Source organism: Portunus trituberculatus, chromosome 24 (genome assembly GCF_017591435.1).
Source record: "Portunus trituberculatus isolate SZX2019 chromosome 24, ASM1759143v1, whole genome shotgun sequence".
NCBI lineage: Eukaryota > Metazoa > Arthropoda > Malacostraca > Decapoda > Portunidae > Portunus > Portunus trituberculatus.
Genome location: NC_059278.1, coordinates 14,549,656 through 14,569,468, shown reverse-complemented (window position 1 = coordinate 14,569,468; position 19,813 = coordinate 14,549,656). Strand labels below are relative to the sequence as shown.

General features: G+C 38.9%; 1 protein-coding gene across 5 annotated transcripts; it reads right to left on the bottom strand.

Moving 5' to 3' along the window:
- Positions 1-308: 308 nt before the first annotated feature.
- LOC123508280 (CREB-regulated transcription coactivator 1-like) lies at positions 309-18,922 on the bottom strand. Of its 5 annotated transcripts, XM_045261859.1 has the most exons (17): positions 18,784-18,922; positions 16,787-16,918; positions 14,881-14,982; positions 13,379-13,423; positions 12,169-12,412; positions 11,907-12,042; positions 11,550-11,751; positions 11,010-11,207; positions 9,673-9,726; positions 7,619-7,726; positions 6,181-6,267; positions 5,654-5,845; positions 4,959-5,024; positions 4,123-4,774; positions 3,574-3,682; positions 3,382-3,454; positions 309-2,759 (listed from the first exon to the last, which is right to left on the bottom strand). In XM_045261859.1, the coding sequence occupies exons 1-17, from the start codon at positions 18,901-18,903 to the stop codon at positions 2,757-2,759; spliced, it is 2,523 nt and encodes an 840-aa protein (XP_045117794.1). In that variant the 5' UTR covers positions 18,904-18,922; the 3' UTR covers positions 309-2,756. The 5 variants fall into 5 exon arrangements, with proteins under 5 accessions (XP_045117794.1, XP_045117792.1, XP_045117793.1 ...); XM_045261857.1 differs by lacking the exon at positions 3,382-3,454; XM_045261858.1 differs by lacking the exons at positions 3,382-3,454; positions 9,673-9,726.
- Between the last annotated feature and the right edge of the window lie 891 nt (positions 18,923-19,813).

The window sequence follows — 19,813 nt, the reverse complement described above, 5'->3', positions numbered from 1 at the left end:
TTTAAGTAAAAACCATGTATTCTATTAACTTTTTTTTCACCATCTCTTCATCTATATAGGTAAATGTCCATTTAATTTTTCTTAGTAATTCATATGTTTTCCCAACTATATTGTTTACATGTCTATCTGGTGAAATATTGTCATTTATTCTAATACCCAGGTCTTTTTTTCTTTAGTTTTCAGAATTTCTACTCCTCCCATAGTGTAAGATATTGTCTGTCTTCTTTAGCTTTTCTCAAGTTCCATCACTGCATTTTTTTGCATTAAATTCCATTTCCCATTTCTTGCTCCACTCATGTACATATCTTATTCAAGTCTTTCTTTAGCATTTCAAAATCCATGTCATTTTCCATTCGTTTCAGTAACTCTGCATCATTTGTAAATAAGCTTATATAAATGTCCACCTCATCTACCGTATCATTCATTAATATACAATACACTATGAACATTACTGGGGCCAGGCCTATCCCCTGTGGAACTCCACTTACAACTCAACATCATTTGGATTCTTCACCTTTTATCACTGTTCTCATTTCTCTGTCTTTTAAGAAGACTTATCCAATTCAGTACTTTTCCCTGTAAACCACTATGTTTATAATTTTCCATAGCAATCTTTGATGCAGTATTTTATCAAAAGATCCAAGTAGACACAGTCTGCCCATCCGTCCCTTTCCTGAATTATAGTTATTGCTTTACTGTAGAAACTCAATAAGTTTGTAAGACATGATCTTCCACTTCTGAAACCAAATTGTCATTCAATTAATGTATGTGACTTCTAGCTGTCCATCTGTCTTTAACTATTTTTCCACTATTTTTGCAACCACAATTGTTAGGGACACTGGTCTGTAGCTCAGTTGTTGTTCTCTGTTACCTACCTTGAAAATTGGTACAATACTGGCCCTTTTCCAATCTAATTCTAATGTTATGTAATATCTCTACCAACTGGTCATTACATTCCCTCAATATCCAATATAACACCCCATCTGGTCCTTAAGCCTTATTCACATCCAACATCTTAATAACCTTGATTTCTTTGACTTCCACATGGATCTCCCTGTTCTTGCTCCTTCAAACTTATTTTTCTTTGATGAATACCGATTGATAGCACCTATTAATTATTTCCGCCTGTGATCTTGCATCCTTATACATGACATTATCAACTTTTAATCCATCTATTGTTTGCTTTATTTTTCTTCATTTTCCCATTACCATATTTAGAAAAGGGTTTTGGCTCATTTTTTGCTTTTGTCAACTACATCTTTCTCATAGTTCCTTTGTTCTCCTCTTAGGGTTTGGACATCAATTTCTTACTACCTTAAATTCTTCCCAATTATTCTGTCCTCTTTTTCTCTATCTATTCCATGCAGCTTCCTTTTTCATTTTAGCTAATCTTGTAATATACCAGTCTTCCTTTCTCTTCTCACTGGATCTGATCTTAAGAACATATCTGATAACTTCTTTATAAATATTCATAAATATATCCCAGTTTCCCTGTACATTATTTGTTATGTACAGTTGGTTCCACTCAATTTCTGCAAAGTATTCCCTGAACTCCATGAAGTCAGCCTTTTGGTAATTATATCTTCCACTTTTGTGAAGTTCGTCCCTGTTTACTGCTGAGCCTTTGTCTAGGGTAAATTCAATTAATAGATGGTTGCTTTTACTTTGAGGGCACTGATAATCTATTGTTCAATTTCTCTTTTGTAAACTGTAACTCAAGCCTCAATGCTTCCTCATTTCCTCCAACTCTTGTAGTTTCCCCCAATCCACTGTCATAGTGTTAATCATTATTAGGTTTAGTAGTGTATATTCCCATGACTCTTTTTCTCCTTGCATAGTCCAATTTTCCCAGCATACCTCTTTGCAGTTGAATTATCCATAAGTGTTACATTCCTACTCTCTTGCAATATTTTTTTTAAATAATTTATTTAAACAATGTGTGTGTGTGTGTGTGTGTGTGTGTGTGTGTGTGTGTGTGTGTGTGTGTGTGTGTGTGTGTGTGTGTGTGTGTGTGTGTGTGTGTGTGTGTGTGTGTTACTTTGTGTGAAGGCAGACCATATTTCTATGGTTCCTAGCGGGTGCCTCTTCTAATTTATGCATATTGAAGTGAAAAGCATTGTACAAGAAATTAAAAATGAAAATGGTTAACAGCAGCACAAGGGAGAATGACACTGCCTAGCAAGGGATGCCTCAAGCAACAATGAATTTTGTAGTCAAAGTTATTGCATTGGGGAAAACAAGCACCGTTATCATTTCAAGAATGAATGATTCTCCATGTTATAAGATGAAAAAATTATCTTTTTAGAATACGCTCTACCTGCACAAAGACTTGGTACTGGAAGGAGCTTAAACAATACACCACCACCATCACCACCCTCAGAATATAGCTATTCTGCTGCCACCACAGCACCAGAGTCACCCCTGCACCCACCAGAGGCCCCAGCACAGGAGGCTCAACAGAAAAGGGGTTTGGCAGCTGCAGACTGTATACACTGCTGGTGGAAGATAGCTCAAGGTCACTGGTGAAGCAAATACCAGCAGCTAGGGATGTTGTGGCTCTGTGAATTATTTCCTCTCTTTCCTTTCTAAGTCATTCTCCCTCCCAAAGAGAAGGAAATGGAGGCTATGGCCCAGAAGTGGTAGTCGAGGAGGTGGTACGGTGGTCTCTCCGGAAGCTTTCCTCAGTCTCTTGGTCCACTAGCAGCTGATCCACTGCTCCTTGATCCACCATCATACTTAGCTCATTCTCATCCAGCCTACTGTAAGACAAACAGAATGGCAGGTTGGTTTAATTTTTATCTTTCTAAGTAATTTTTTGTAGATGAGGGCATCACTATTTCTGTACATGAAATAAGAAGCTGTGGACAACCACTAAGAGGACCACAGAAGTGTCACTTACACATGGTTCCAAAGACAAGATTAGGCCTGAGATTGCTGAAGCCTTTCTCTTCCAATAATCTTACTCAATGAGTTCCATATAACATAGTTTTGTATTTCATATATGATAAAAGACAGTATCTTTTCATAAGCTGGAAAGTTTTCCCACAAAGAGTATTATATCAATTTATGAGAAAATAAGATCCTTCCCAACATAGCTTCCCAATAAAGAAAAGGAAATCCATTAGATACTAATCTTCTACCATTAGACAATAAAATCAATATTAGGACAAAGTCAACTTGGTCCCATTCATTCAAATCATATGGAAAAATTATATGCATGAAAATCAGCATAAACATAAAAAAAATAAATTGTGACAAAGATAAAGACACAAATTTAGTGAGACAGCAACACCACTGATGCTAATGGACCTGCTGTAGTGTTTGTATTGACCAAGCAATGCATTTTACAAGTAAATCTCTAGGCTTTCTATTTCACCATACCTTCCAATGTGGCTTCACGTCATGAGAGGTGCAGTGAGCAGCTTGGGCCTCAAAGGTACCACTATGAACACATCTGCCCAAGCCAGTAACAGAGTTATACAGCCTACACTACATACAGGCAAAATTTGCAAAACAACAACAAAATAAAATAAAACCAAAAGGAAATATCATTGAATCAAGTAAATGGCTTGCCTCAAGTCATCCAAAACAGAAGATTCAAATGACTCTTCATAATTGGTAGAGGAGCCAAACATGTCCCAGCCAGTGATGTTGTCTTGGAGAAGGCTGTCTTCAGTCCCTTCTGTAAACATAAGAGGTTTCAGCAACTCCACACACACACACACACACACACACACACACACACACACACACACACACACACACACAGACAGACACATGATTGTATCCTGCATCAATCCTCTGCCAGGTGTACAAAGACTATATCACTAAAGAAGGCAAACCTAAATGTTGTCTGCCTGGCTCAGGATTCAAACAAGGCTCCTCAATTGTACACTAAGTATGCTAACAATTACATCACTAAGCTACTTAAAATAGAACATATGAGAAAGGCTGAAAAATATACATTAGTATAAAAATGTGACAAAGTTGAATGTGCCAATAAAGCCATTTTTTTTATATAATGCTTTAATTAACTGCTTTTAAACATTTATTAAGATTCATGTTCTTACTTTGGATTTCTAACAAAAAACTATGAAAATTTTTGTTGCACTAATAGCCTACCTGGAGGTATGGTGACCACCACCTGTGGAGTGATGAAAGTAGGTGTCTGTGGAGTCTGTGGAGTGGGCGGATGCTGCATGGAGTGGTTGTGACTGGCAGGGCTGAGAGGGTCTTGTGCAGGGGAAGGAGGAGCATGTGAGGATATGGATTGGACAGGGGAGGGTGGGTGATGTGGGTGGTGGTTGGGGGACTGTGTAATGTGTTGTGGGTGGGTTGGGGAGGGTTGCTGGTGGTGCTGTGGCTGCTGTGGTTGTGAATGCTGTTGTTGCTGTTGTTCTTGTTGTTGCTGTTGTTGTTGCTGCTGTTGCTGTTGTTGTTGTTGCTGTTGCTGATGTTGCTGATGTTGTTGATGCTGCTGCTGTTGTTGCTGCTGCTGCTGCTGTTGTTGGTGCTGCTGTTGTTGGTGCTGCTGTTGCTGCTGTTGTTGGTGCTGCTGTTGTTGCTGTTGGTGCTGTTGAAGCTGTTCCTGTTGCTGCTGTGAAGTTTGCTGTAACTGATGGTGTGCAGGGGAAGTGGACTGTGGGTATGGAGGGGGTGGCCCTGTGGGAGGCGGGTGGGCCTGGCTAGTGGGGATGGGGCAGCCAGAATTGGACGCTGGAACATTCATGAAGAAACCATTCCCTTCAACACCAATCTCCAAAAGTCGACCACCCTGAAGATAAGAAAAAAAAATGAAGTGCAGAAGAAGGAAGTTACTAAAAAAAGGCAGAAAAGTAGCCTTGAGAATAAAAATGAAAGGCAGTTACTGAAGAGCTTGTTAAAAATACCTACAACAACAATAATTATAAGTTCAGTAATATCAGACATGCCAGGAGTTATCTTCTCCATCTCCTCACCTGTGGTTGCACATTACTGCTTCCACTTGATGCATAGGTACTGGCAGAGACTGGAGAGTTGTCAATCTATACAGAGAGAGAGAGAGAGAGAGAGAGAGAGAGAGAGAGAGAGAGAGAGAGAGAGAGAGAGAGAGAGAGAGAGAGAGAGAGAGAGAGAGAGAGAGAGAGAGAGAGAGAGAGAGAGAGAGAGAGAGAGAGAGTGCATTATATTAGATAAAAGAATCAATAATTTTCTTTAGACAAATCACATTTGTAGATAAAATAAAAAGCACATACAGCAATACATTCTTGTAAACAAACAATAACTAACAAACAAGTACAAACATCTTTCAAACAGGATATGACAGGTGTGTGTGTGTGTGTGGGTAGAGAGAGACTTCGTCATTCTCATTTCCTTTACACTGCCAACTCCAGAAAATGTTATGGTAATAATGAAGACTGTTGGCTCTACAGTACCTTCAAGATGCACAACAATAAGCAAGAGACTGTACAAGTTGAAATGAGGAGTGAATGCAGAATGAGCAATGCAACGATAGGAAGCAGTGTAAAAAATGATGGAAAGATGAGATAGATAAATGATTTTTTAAGGATGGGTTCTATAATTCATGACACTGAGGTATCAACTACTTTTAGCATGAATAAATTTATGTTATGCAAATACAAAAATAAAACATGAGACTGCCAAACAAACTCACCATTTTGCACTGCTCAAACTGCTGGTTGAGCTGATTAGTTTGTGCATGAGTGTGATATTCATTATAGGTGAAGGGCTTGTTGAGGGTGACCCCTGGAGAGGAGGCTGGGGAGGCCTGGGGGGCACTGGGTGAGGGGGGAGCACTACGAGAGTCACTGGGACTGTTGCTGCTGTAACTCGCCAAGCCACCAGTCTGTTGAGAGGGCAGAGCACCATGAATCAAGGCCATCCTTGTGCAACATGTCCAGCTTCTTGTCAATAACTAAATTAAGAATATTTGAAAATTTCAATTCAATAAACAAACTACTAAATAAAAGGCTAACCAATCGTATATATATATACATATATAACACATCATGATAAAATAAACTGAAAATTTTCACATTATTCTGACATCCTTGCTTGAAGCTTCATTTTTTCTGTGTACTCTGTGTGTTAATAAGAGCTCCTTGGCAGTCCTGTGAGGAGTACCGCTGAGTCTGTAGGTGAACACATCTTCCCTGACAGGACCAGATCAAGAACTCTCACCTGGAGGGTGTGGCAGGGTCCTGGTGAGCTTCTTGGACTGAGTTGAGGACTAACAGGATTTCTATAATCCATGAAGTTGAGTTGGTTCTGTAACAATACATTCATCACAAGCATTACATCTCTACTCATGCACCCATGCTTGTCTGGCCTGGCTGCTGGCTGCCCTTCAGCCTTGTACTGAGGTGATAGCACAGCTGGTACCAAGCTCAGTCTTACTAAAGCTTTCCTGGCAGCCTACATTCAGGACAACAGACTCCCGTTGTGAACACTTCTCATAGAAATAAAATAAATGATAAATTTACCCATATGAAGCTTGTGCCTCTACTTACAATAGCAAAAAATAACCTGAATAAAAACTAAAACATTGACATCCCTTGAAATGAAAGATGTTATAAATTTCAATAAAAATAATGGAAGCAATTCATATAGATAAAGCCAGCTGAATCCATCAACAAAGACAAATCAAAGGATGCAGAAAATTATTTCAAGAAACAATAATGAAATAATGAAATATATTCTCACAGATACTTTCACCCAAACACATACACATACACATACACACACACACACACACACACACACACACACACACTTAAATACAGTAAAGGTGGAGCCATGGATAAGGGACAAAACATTTGAAATATACAGTTTTGCATATTTGTTTTGTAATAAACAAAATAAATCAAAATAAGTAAGTAATGAATATTTAAAAAGACAACAGCAATATCAGGGGAACCATTTACATCAAACACAGAGGACTGAATGCAGGATCAATTCCTGCAACTGTATGTAAGCAGGAAGCAGGGAGAAGGGACAGGTCACCATCAGGGATGCTATCTATCAAGCCTTCTAACACAACATTTAGGAAAACAGGTAACCTATCCCAACGCCTGTTTGTCTCACCCATTCCTTTTCAGTCTAGGATGATACAACTTGGCAGATGTGAGGACGAAGGTTGGTGTGTCTACTGGGATCTATGTGCAGTGCAATCAGACATCAAAGCTCAAAGGTGACTCACAAATTGACATGAAATATTAGCTTACCTCTGAATGTCTGAACCACAAAATAACCCTCACATGTTATGTTATGTATCTATGGCTTTTTGATAGTGAATTAGTCAGTCAATACACACACATCAATGCTAATGAACCGAATATTACCATACTTACAATTCAAAGCTAACTAAATGAGGCAAAAGTTACTGAAATACTAGCATTAAGAAGCAAAACCTCTGATACACATTCATGCAACTCATGGTATTGGGCTATGACAGTCTTGCCGGGGATGTGACAGGACGTGACATGGTTGTGACATTCAAGGGGCAGAGAAGTCTAGGCCACAGACCAAGACCACCACCACATTACAGATAACCAGTATCTAGGGCTTAGGCAGCAACACCCTATCCACCCCTGTAAGTTAGGAGTACAGGATCACTTACTGGACTAGGAGGATGTGAGCCACTGGGAGACAAGGGCTGCCCAAAGAGGTTGAGCCCCGAGTTAGCCATGTGTGGGTCCACGATTGTGCTGTTGTCGACAGTCATCCCCTGTGGACCCAGAACTGGTGAGTTTGGGGGCATGGAAAATTTAACAGGGGAGTAATGATTAAAGTTATTGTGCATGCTATTCTGTTCTAGTTTACTATGCTCCATCTAAACAACAAAAAGATGGCACACTGACACTGTGAGTTACTTTAGCTCTTGAAAGCTACAATAAACAATTCATTACTTCAATATGGATCAATATATTTAGCATTCAAGAATAAGATTAATATAACAACTTGAGAGAGAGAGAGAGAGAGAGAGAGAGAGAGAGAGAGAGAGAGAGAGAGAGAGAGAGAGAGAGAGAGAGAGAGAGAGAGAGTTAAGCTTCCACACAATAAGTCATATGAACACTTTAAATATGCCTTCTAAAACAGCAATTACAGTGAAATTACAGGATAAATTTGAACATTTTGAGAGCATTAATGTATCAGTAAGCAACAAGAAAACTTGACAAAATATTAAAATGCAATAATCAATAGAAATTGAAGGAATTTATTGAAGCAATGATATTAATGTAAAGCAAAAAAAATTCATATTAGATTAGATGAGATAAGTATAACAAAAAATGAGCATTGTTAGAAATTAAGAAAGATATGAAGGACATAACAGACAACAGCCTTCCACAGATTTATGAAGAAGGCAGGAAAGGCTGAGAGCAAAGCCTGGCCACACAAGCACTGGCAGGAGTGATGTGTAAACTTGGTGACATACGTGAGGGACCAACACAACCCAAGCCCAAGAATAGACTTCACTTAGAAATACAGATGTGGCAAAAACTTGAATAAGCTCACCACACTCCCACTCTGTTACATTCCTCCATCAGTCTAAAATCCTGTAATCTGCTGAGAATCTAGTGCCAGTAGGACTGCCAATAGATTCTTAGCAGATCAGAGGACTTAAGACTGAGGGAAAATTGCAACACAGATATAAAGGAAGTGTGGTGATTCACGAGTGACCATGACTGTACAACACTTCCATTGGACATACAAAAACACAAAAGCAAAATGCGACTCACTCCATGATTAAGACACAGAGAAGCCACCCTCATAGTATTGAATTTTATGAAGCAAGACAGAATGATGGAGTAATTTGATTTATGGATTACACTGGTCTCTCACAAGTCTTTAATTAGTGAATGAATTATTACTTTATTCCTGAATCTCCAGCTCTTCAGAGATTTGATGAAAAAAAATCTTAAACTATTTCTACTGTTAGATAAATGCATTTTTTTTCTCTTCTTTTCTAAATAATGCCACACAAAAAGGATTGATTCCCACAAAAAATATATTGTATTTTTCCTTAACTGGTTATCTTACTATGCTCTTTTACCCTTCCTGAATATTCCCACACAATATGCCTACCACTCTTCCCTTTTCTTTCATGCCTGTTCTTCATATATTCTCTCTCTCTCTCTCTCTCTCACACACACATACACACATACTTCTAAACCTCTAAACCTAGCTATAAACAATTACTCTGTAAGATAAGCTTTCTAAAAGTAATGTGAAGCACAGGAAAATATAGAACATAGCCCTTGGGATTCTTCTAGCACCTTCCTGCAATGTAAAGAGTGATGAGTGTTGCTCCCAGCTTAAACATGTGGCTGCAGAAAAGCTTATCTTTGGTTTGTGGGGACCAGCGTAACACTATTTCTGCCACACTAAAAAACTGGCATACTTGTTAATGGCATATATCTTTCTTTTTTACAGTTCATTAATACTTATCAAGCATGAGAAAAATTCTGTATCTTTATCTCATTGAAAGATGCCACAGTGAATATATATAGGATTAAGTAATGAATCAAGTTTTTAATAGAGTTTCTGAATCTATATGAAACAGGATGTGATTCCACTGGCATTTACTTTTGAAAGGCTAAGTGACAGAATTTTTCTTATGCCCAGTGTTATTTTTTAGGTAGGAATACTACTAAATCAGAGCACAGTACTAACCTTACATGTATGGAGGTAGCGTGCATTAATTACAGTAGGGACAGACAAATGATTCTGAAACAAAACATAAGCCAAAGGAAAAACAAACAACTCACACACTAAATAACAAGGGTGAATAACGTTGATTTATACATTACCATGCACGATAATAAATGAATAAAGTATAATAAAAAGAAAAAAAATCTTGGCATGTATGACTGAGGGACTGTGTTGAGGGAGATATACTGGGAAGGTTAGGACACTGATTACCACGATGCAAACACACACACACACACACACACACACACACACACACACACACACACACACACACACACATATTAGGTTACACACATACACACTAAAAACACAAACTGAACACGGCACTACAATTTGCTAATTAAGGAACGACACGTGTATCTTAAAAGGCACTATAATGCTGGGAACACTACTATTTAAGGAGACAGCGTTTGGCATGAAGGGATGAGCATCATTCAGACTCTATATACACAAGACCAGACCAGGCAGCAGGAGTGACAGGAATTGTCTACTGGCTGGTAAGGAAAGGGACAGTGTCTAATCAACTTTCCCATACTTATGTCAAAAGATTGGATTTTTATGTATGTACAAGTCATCTTTACCCTTTATCAATAGTTTTATAGACATCAAAAAACAAACTTCATGTTAAAACACCTACCAATAAAAACAAGGGTACAAGACATGCACCCATGCATGCACACACACACACACACACACACACACACACACACACACACACACACACACACACACACACACATAGAGCTGAAGGATTTGAGGTGTGCTGGTACACCTGCTCTAAAATGAAATATTAATTATTCTAAAGACTGTCTTCTATAATGTCACTGAATGGTCATTCTGATGGTATTCATGTGATTGCCACCAAGATTAATCCAAATAGAAAAATTATCTTGATGCACAGTAGTTATTTACTCATTTGTTTTTCACTGTTCTTGCTTGGCTGCCCTGCTTAGGAAAGGTGTATAGGATGTTGCATATAAGGAAAAAAGATCAGAATGCATCACTGACTCTTAAGGTCATTTCTTCAGGAACTGTGATAATGGAGTAGTAATTAAAGAAAACATCTAAGAAAATCAAGAAAAAAAAAAAAGGTAATACTAAGTCTATCTAGAAAAATGCTAGTAAACACTATCACTTTTGCATATTACTGCTTAGTCTTGCAAGACCTCCATTACACAAACAGAATTTTCAATGACTGCAAACTAATGGATGAAAATCTGCATGGTGATGTGAGCAATGGCTGCCGTGAAGCAGTGCAGGGCGGAGCAAGTCAGGCACCACAGAGGGCAGCAACTTACTTTGTTCTGGCTGTGGTGGACTCCTCGGTGATTGACTTGTGTGGGCTGGTAGGGCTTCTGTGGCTTGCTTTTGCGCATGACGGACGGGGAGGGGCCAGGTGAGGTGCCTCTTGGGGATGCCTGTCCACTGCTGTAAGGGTCGGCAAGCACCCCTGTAGGGAAGGTGGTCACCAACCTGGATGACCCCGGGGATATCGTCTGGCAGAGAAAAAGATATCCTCTCAAGTAACACAACTGCATATACACTGCTCTGTCCTGTAGCATTTGGGAAACACTGACAAACTGATTTGAAGCATACACTGGCTAACCTGTTGTGGACTGGACTCTCCGGGAACTCTTGAAAAATTAGAATAACACCTTACCAGTCAAGAATATGTGCTCACCAAAGTCTGAATGGATTTGCTTGGTCTTGACTGTCCTATTACTACAATGTTATAACAATATAACATGCTATAAGTGCTGGAATATCTATAAAAATGTATCTTAGCACTATGAAGACCTGTGCATATGAAGAAAACTCAAGCTAGACAGGATATTTACATTCAGGTCTGTATCAGGTATTGGAGTGTTCATGGGTTGCAGGTACTGGACTTGTGTCAGGTCTGGCAGCGAACCAGTGTTGGGAAGCGTGCCACCCACACCTCCCCCTCCTCCAGGCCCAGCACCCCCAGTGTTGGTGATGGTGGTGGGGATGGGGATGTTAGGGCTCCGTTGAATGTGATTTACCCGATGACCAAGACCACTGGAAAGAGAAATATGTAGTTTGGCAACATGCACATTGAGGCTGTATGTAAAACTGCATGGATGATAGACAGTCAGTTATCCTCAGTATGCAGATGCCTGAGAGAAGTGAATGAAAAATACAAGTTGAGCCAGAAATATGATGAAAAAACATACCCTGTTATCTCTGAAGGGTGTGTTAGCTCACAGCCTGACTTGGGTCTGTTCAGGAGTTCTTGGTTGTGTCTTGTAGGACAATAAACGTTCACCCCAAGGCCTTGATCCATCCTACCAACATCCGCAGGCGATGACACTGATGGAGCATGATCATGATAAGTACAGTTTTCTATGCTCATTACTAGCACCTCAAAAATATCATCAACACTTTCATATTTTCATTATATCTAAAATTCAAAGGAGAGAGCCACACAATGCATACCTTTCCTGTTGTTAGCTGCCTTCCCACTATGGACAAGGTTCTGGTGGAGGGAGGAGTCTGAGTTGGATCGCAAGAGGGACTCCGAGGCTGGTGGAGGTGAGAGGAGCACAGGGTAGACTGTGGAGTTGGTCATGTGGGGATGGCCGTGCTGGTGTGTCCTGACCTGGGTTGGCACAGAGACGCGCTGATGTGGGACGCCAGAATACACTTCGTTCTGCAGGTTGTTCAAGTCCTGCATTGCACCCTGAAACACAACACACACTTCTGAGGACAAGCTCTCTGCTATACAAGAGTCCCTTCTCTTCTTCATGTAATTTACATTCTGAATTACAAAGAAAATGAAGGAATCAACACATTGAGGAAATCATAATAATGAAACCATATTAACCAAACCATAAGCAACAATGATATTTGTGTCAGTTTTTAAAATATTTGAAAAATTAAATCATTGCCAAAATATAAACTCACTTATGAATTGTAAATTTCAGGCCAAAAGTATTTATAATCAAATGGCAGTTTTTAAGTCAAAAGTAAAAATGAAACTACTTGCAATAAAACCTTTGTTCAAAGAAACAGCAATGAATTAAGTTGATAAAGATCGAAATAAAGATGGTAAGAAAAGGAATCATGTTCTATGAGGTAGTTGTGAGATGTGAGTCCACTAAGACCACTAGGATAGCCTGGGTCTGCTGAAGAGTGAGTCATGGTGGTGGTGCAGCTAAACCACACTACTCCACATGGCCACTGACAGACAGGTGAGGCTCTGCCAGTAACAAATGCTGCCCTGCACTGTAATGACCTTCTGACCTTCCCATGAGGGCCTATACCTGCACAAAAGCACTTGTTACTAAGCCCCCACCATCACTGGCCTCCACCTCAGTTACTGCACTAATATCTACAACATCAAATAAGTTACTATAGTCTGTCCAGAGCAGCCTGGACCTCTTCCCTTCCAGTGCAGGTTAAGGACACAAAGGCTCTCCCCTCTGGCTCTCTCAGTGCTTGGTGATAATACTTGGTGAGCATTTAGGAAGAGTGCAACTACCTGATCACTGACTAGAAAAGAGTGAGACAGACCCAAACTTTCTGAGTAGATTACAGCAAGAATCTGGAGGATCCTTGTTGGTGCAAAGACAGAAGGAAACAGAGGGGAGACAGATGAAGGCTTCAGTTCATGTTAATAAGATCTACAAAAATGCAGCAACTTTACCTGTACTGTCCCCTTCATGTAGTATTCAGGCACCCTACCCTGATCCTGCAGTAAAGGCAAGAAGCAGTTGTCATGAGAAACTCTCACAATTGTATATGGCATTTAGGTGTGGTTCACTTAAGCTGTATTGGTTTGCCCGTGCTCAAATTATACTCTAGTCTGTTTCTCAACATCTTTTTACAGAGCATAGTTTCTTTTGTATCAATATACACATGTTAATTCTCATACTAAATATCAGTAAAGCATAAGAATATGTAAAGTAAATCCTGAAAACAAACTTAGCTTCTTCCTCATATCAAGTGGGAGTCAGTAAAGAATATAATTGCTATTCAGTGACTAAAGTTTGGGCATGGTTCATTTATGCAGGAGCTGTGTTAGTCAAGCGCCAAGCTATGTGATGGCTAGTCATACACTCTTCCATATTTCAGCAAAATATGACATTAAACATAAACATGTTAGTGACAAACACCAAAGGAAATTTCAAAAGAACATTTCTCAAATTTAACCAATCTCTGGCATATATGCACTGTCACAACGACACGACTCACACTATAGCTAACAGTAAATTTTGTAAGGAAACACCAAAAACTGCAGTCTTAAACTTCAACAAATAAGATCTCAAAGTAGAAAAGTATTGTAGCTCCTGCATTTACAAATGTATTATTTCTTTCCTAAGAAAAACCTCTAAAATAACTCTTCATTCTGACACTGTGTTATACTGCTTGTAAAGAAAAGCACAAAAAGAGCAAGTCATCAGGAGAATATTAGATCCAAAGTTGTGAGCTGAATAAAAGGAGCCTGACTTTAATCTGTCTTGCAAGAAACAAAGTTTTTTTGTAGAGATTTATGCAACACTTAAATGTCATCGAAACTAAAACCTAACTGCATTACAATGTGTGCGTGTGTGTGTGTGTGTGTGTGTGTGTGTGTGTGTGTGTGTGTGTGTGTGTGTGTGTGTGTGTGTGTGTGTGTGTGTGTGTGTGTGTTTCACTGTTTGATCTGCTGCAGTCTCTGACGAGACAGCCAGACGTTACCCTACGGAACGAGCTCAGAGCTCATTATTTCCGATCTTTGGATAGGCCTGAGACCAGGCACACACCACACACCGGGACAAGGTCACAACTCCTCGATTTACATCCCGTACCTACTCACTGCTAGGTGAACAGGGGCTACAGGTGAAAGGAGACACACCCAAATATCTCCACCCGGCCGGGGAATCAAACTCCGGTCCTCTGGCTTGTGAAGCCAGCACTCTAACCACTGAGCTACCGGGTGTGTGTGTGTGTGTGTGTGTGTGTGTGTGTGTGTGTGTGTGTGTGTGTGTGTGTGTGTGTGTGTGTGTGTGTGTGTGTTTGTGAGTGTGGGAGGGAAACAGAACAAGGAGAGACACAACACAAGAACAAAAATCCCTACATCAACTGTGTATAGATACCAAAAGCTCTCCTGAGTTCTAGGTTGATACTGTGACCTAATCTCCCCCAAAACATTACTCAAGTGAGAACCTGGTGTGTGCGCAGGGCATGTGGAGGCCGCAGCGCAACACCTCCCAGCTCAGGTGAACCACAGACCCTCGGCCAGCACGGGGGAACATAAGCCAACACACCCTACGGAACCCACAGCAAGATCCAAACAACTAAATAAAAAATATAAACATGCACCATAATCATTACATAATTCTAAACAAAATAATAAATATTCAGCTCTTTTGCTTTACTCAGACAGCAGTTTCAGGCCTGATTTAAATAATATGTATGATTCAAGTGACATAACAAGGTTTATTTGGTCTGCTTAACACTACCATTCTAGAACTGTTTACTAGATGTATTTAAGAAATTACTCTAAAAAAAATTGTTCAGGTATTACACAATACTTTCTATTAGAGGAATCATTAACATCTTGAACCAAAGAGACAAATAAGAGAAATGAAGAACATTCAAACATTGAGTTGTAAATTATTCTAATATTTTGTGGGTATGATTTATGTACATAATTTCCATCCTGAAGGACACAACTTTCAGTTAAGTTTTCATTAAGATAATGCAAACTTCAGTCCAAGGCAAAGCTTACTGACAATATGACTCCCTCAGTAATGGATCAGGATTTTGTGCTTGAGAAGCTGGAAACCATAAGTATGAAAGCAAGAGAATCGGCAAAAACACCGAACACCAGGAGAATGTGAATGTCTTGTATATGGTTGAAGCAACAGACTCATCATCAGTGATGCATCAGACCAGCCTTGGCATGCAGTGGTAGTTCAGCATTAGCTTACTACAGTCTTTCCTCAAATAACACTGGTTGTATGTGCTGTTCCACAGCCATTTGTAGTTAAACAAGAGTCAGATCAGTAACTTTCACCGCTCACTTCTGCCAGCGCTTCATGTTTTTATTCAATACTCTGTTTTCTGGTCTACTAACTGCTTATAAAAATCAATACATTTCCTAGCAGATCCTTAACATTGAGGAAAATGTCAAATATACTGGTTGAGAGTGTGATGTATTACTCAACTGTTGTCTATGACTATATACATAGGCACCATGTGTAGTAAGAAACAACTGACCTGTGGCCAAAAGGTAACTATTCAAGCTGCTGCCAAAGTTCACTTTGACTTTGTATGACTGTTGCAGCTTTTATCCACTTCTATCCTCATGAGAATTAAAAATCCACATTGTTACAGCTAACAGTGCTGCCAAGAAAGTCAACCCAATCACCAATTAAGTGAATAAGTGATGGAGACCACAAATGCATTCAAGCAAAACACATGGTGCATAAAAAAAAAAAAAAAAAAAAAAAAAGAGCCACTCGGTGATAAGAAACAAGGATTGCTCCTCTATACAATTCTTATCTAAAAGGAATAATTTTATAACCCACATTAGTGTCAGATTAAGAAGTGTTAAATTTCATTGTTCAGAATGCATGAGATTTATTTCATAAATGGTATGTAATTTTTTTAGATTTTAATGTGTTAAAAATAGTAATGAATATATAAATTAAACAAATTCAAAAGGAAATCTTCCTTATAGACAAAAATATAATTGTTTGTGTGTTCTCCAGAGTGAAAAAGGGATGATAATTTCAGAATCTTGTATGAACAGTATTGTAATTCTGTACAACCTTCAAGTTTAGGATCAATCTACTACACATGTATAACAAAATAATAGTGATAAAAAATCAACAAATAAACAAATAAATAAATAGAAATAAAAAATAAAAACTTTGCAAATTCCCAGAAATAAGAACATGCTAAAAAAAATTAATAAAATAAACAAAATAAAAACATAAAAGCAACAAAATTTATATATTCAGAAAAAAAATTAGAACTACTACTTCACAAAGTTTAGAGAATTCATGAAGTAAAGCTTAAGACATGCTGAGGCCACAGGTGCAGCCACAGGCCCACTCACACCCACCGGGAGGTTGATGGAGAAGTCCGGAAGGGAGGCACTTTGGGAGGAGTGCTGCTGTGGTGGGTGCTGGAAGGGAGGAGACTGTACCTGCGGTGGTAACAACTGTTGTCCATTGTTTTGGCTTGAGGGCTTGGGCTGTAAATAGAAATGTAAAGTAAACAACCTTCAACTTCATTTCTCAATGTTATTTTGGACTGTTATCTCAATAGGGATTTGCAATTTCAGAAGGCTTTTCAGTTCAACTTTTTGAAATTGTTTTAGTTTTAGCTGACTTACACTTATGTACATGAAAAAAACATGATTAAACCTAGCCTAAGAAATCTAAAGACCTAACCTAGCCATAGTAATAACATGGGATGAGTGAGTCGGGAAGTGGTCTGAATCTTCGGGAGTCGAGCTAGGTTAAATGTAAACATTCTTCATTTAAGGTTGTACAATACAAATAAGCCTGCTACATTACTGCCTCCTACAGGAAATATTAGCCCATGTAAAAACTGCACAATGATAAAAATAAGCTCTAGAGATTACAGAAATAATTACCACACATCTGCTTTATTTATCTGCAAAATGTGATACTATTTTTGTAACTTGTAATCTATGTAATGAAGGGATCAGTAATGAAAATGAGGTAACTCAATGATGATGTCATCTTAATATCATCTGAACTTTTTTCTTTCCGTCACGTCAGTGAGAAGTAAGAAAGTCATGTTATTGCCTCCTACAGTGAGAACGAACCTTGGTTAACTCTAACACAAGAGAGTGGAGCCAATACCAAACATACAATCTAATATGTGAACATGGCAATAATTTCAAGAATAACATAAGACCACCATCCTCAAAACAAACTGAATTTGGGACTAAAAAGAAACATAAATCAACAAATAAACACAAAATAGTTAGTTTGATGAATATGAAGGCACAGAGGCATAGTGATGAAAAACCACAGTAAATATTTCTAGTGCAGTAATATAAAACCTCAAAAATTAATGCAAACTGAAATAATGACCAGAAATCTTTATCATCATAACAAATCAATAAAAAATACACAAGAAGTCAGTTTTTGTTTGATAATTATAAGATAAAATGGGATAGCTTCGATAACACTCATTAATGCTTCTTTTCTCAATAAAATATAATGTGTGACACCAAAACCTGCACCAAGTCAGAGATCCACAACAAACCAACAAAACACACATGCATAGTTCACATTCCCCTCTCAAAAGTAAACACGAGGAAAGTTAGCGATAAGAAACACGACAACTGACTCCCTTTCCACCATGGCTCTGATCTGGTGAATGTGCATTTGTGTGGTAATGATAACAGTGTAGCCACAGATGTAAAGAAAATTAAAGACTATTTTGCAATACATAAAGCTATAGAAAATCAAGATGCTGTATGTGTTCTCTGCACCACAGAGAACACCCAAACCAGGAAGCAGGGGAGATATGCCCTCAGTAACAACACTCCTTGCCAATTGAGAAAAAATCGAATTATTCAAGTTAATAATGAGAGTTTTAGGTAACACTTCCACTCCTATTAAGACACAAGTTGTGACAACCAAAGTTCCAGGCTGAGGAGGAATGCCAGTAAAAATAACATCTTTATTTATGAGATGAAACCAAGCAGTTCACTGATAATGTCATAATTCCACTCCCACGAACATGTGAGTAGTGACACCATGACCTGTAAGCTGCCGAGGAGTGTCGAGAGGCCATGGCACAGTGGGCAGGAGCAGGACAGTGTAAGGGGAGTGCCAGAGCAAAGACAGTGCCACACACCCACCAGCCTTCACTTCTTCACACACATTGGCCTCGCTGCCCTTCCACTCCACCAACCCTGGCACTTCACAAGCCACAGCACTGCACAGGCCTTATCTCTCCTCCTGACCACTACACCACTTCACTAGCGCATATCAAAAGGCGTTAAGGACAGAGGTGCAAAAATTAGGGAAAAAATGGTGTGGCTCGAGTGAACTAAGAAGTGATTTAAGGGACACGTACGAGCAACCTCAGCCCCTGGACTTCATTCATTATAGTGTCATATGCGATTTTCCCCTCGGCCTCCCTTTGTTGCAGTAACGCTATCTTCTCTTGGAATTTCCTCGGGCTTGGCGTCGCCATTTTGCACCAGACCAAGAAATGTTTGTTGTGTTCCAATAATGTCTGAACTCACCACCACTTCCTAACAAACAACACTCTTCATAAATTAAGATCTACCTTTATCTACGATTTATTCATCTCTCATCACGCTTTCAATTACCATGATTAATTAAAAGTTATGATTCTTAGTCTCTAAAGTAAGCATGAACTCATTTCACTTGCTTCCTGCCAAACAAAGCTCCTAAGAAATTTAGTTCTACATTCTTTTATAGTTAATTAACTCCATTTTTACAGTTCTAGTCACCATCTTTGGCACCATAGCATCAAATTTTTGATGAAAGATGACCTCATACGGCTTTAACTTGCCGAGATCAGAAGACCACTATAATTAGTTTATCGCAATGCGTAATAGTAGCAAACTATGTCTTTCTCATGCCAGGATGGTCTAGATCAAATAAGGGGACACCAAATTAATAGTCTTAGTCCAGAATAAGTCCCTAAAAATCCCCTCAGTGGCTTTATGAATGAATTTCCGGGGCTTTGTTTTCATACGAGGCTTAAAATTTTCCCGTTTTCTGAGATGTCAGCTGGGATGTCCCTCCTTTTGGTTGCGAAGAGGAAAGAAAGAAAAAAGGCAGTTTCCTTTCTCATAGTGACCTTTTTTTTTTTTTTTACAGTAATTGAAAACTATGTGGCTAATTTGTCAATAAAATTCATTGAAAATAAAGAGCGAACTAAGTAGATGGGTGGTGTCTATTTTCTGTTCGGAAAAAAAGAGAACAATAAAACCACAAGTTTATAAATGAGCGAGGAAAACGAAGATTAGTTAATTTAACTCATGAAAGAACAAAATTATCTCCTGTGGAGTCATCCCCACCAGAAACAACAATGCAAATAATTAAGAAAAAAACTTGTTGAAGAAAAGATAAAC

Bases quoted from the DNA above. Each gene is read 5' to 3' on its own strand.
- LOC123508280 (XM_045261857.1), bottom strand. From the start codon at position 18,903: ATGGCGACGCCAAGCCCGAGGAAATTCCAAGAGAAGATAGCGTTACTG. The intron at 11,208-11,549 runs GTAAATATCCTG...TTTCTCTGCCAG, and splicing joins TACCTGATACAGACCTGAAT to ACGATATCCCCGGGGTCATC. The intron at 2,760-3,573 runs GCAAGCCATTTA...TTTGTCTTACAG, and splicing joins TCTGTTTTGGATGACTTGAG to TAGGCTGGATGAGAATGAGC.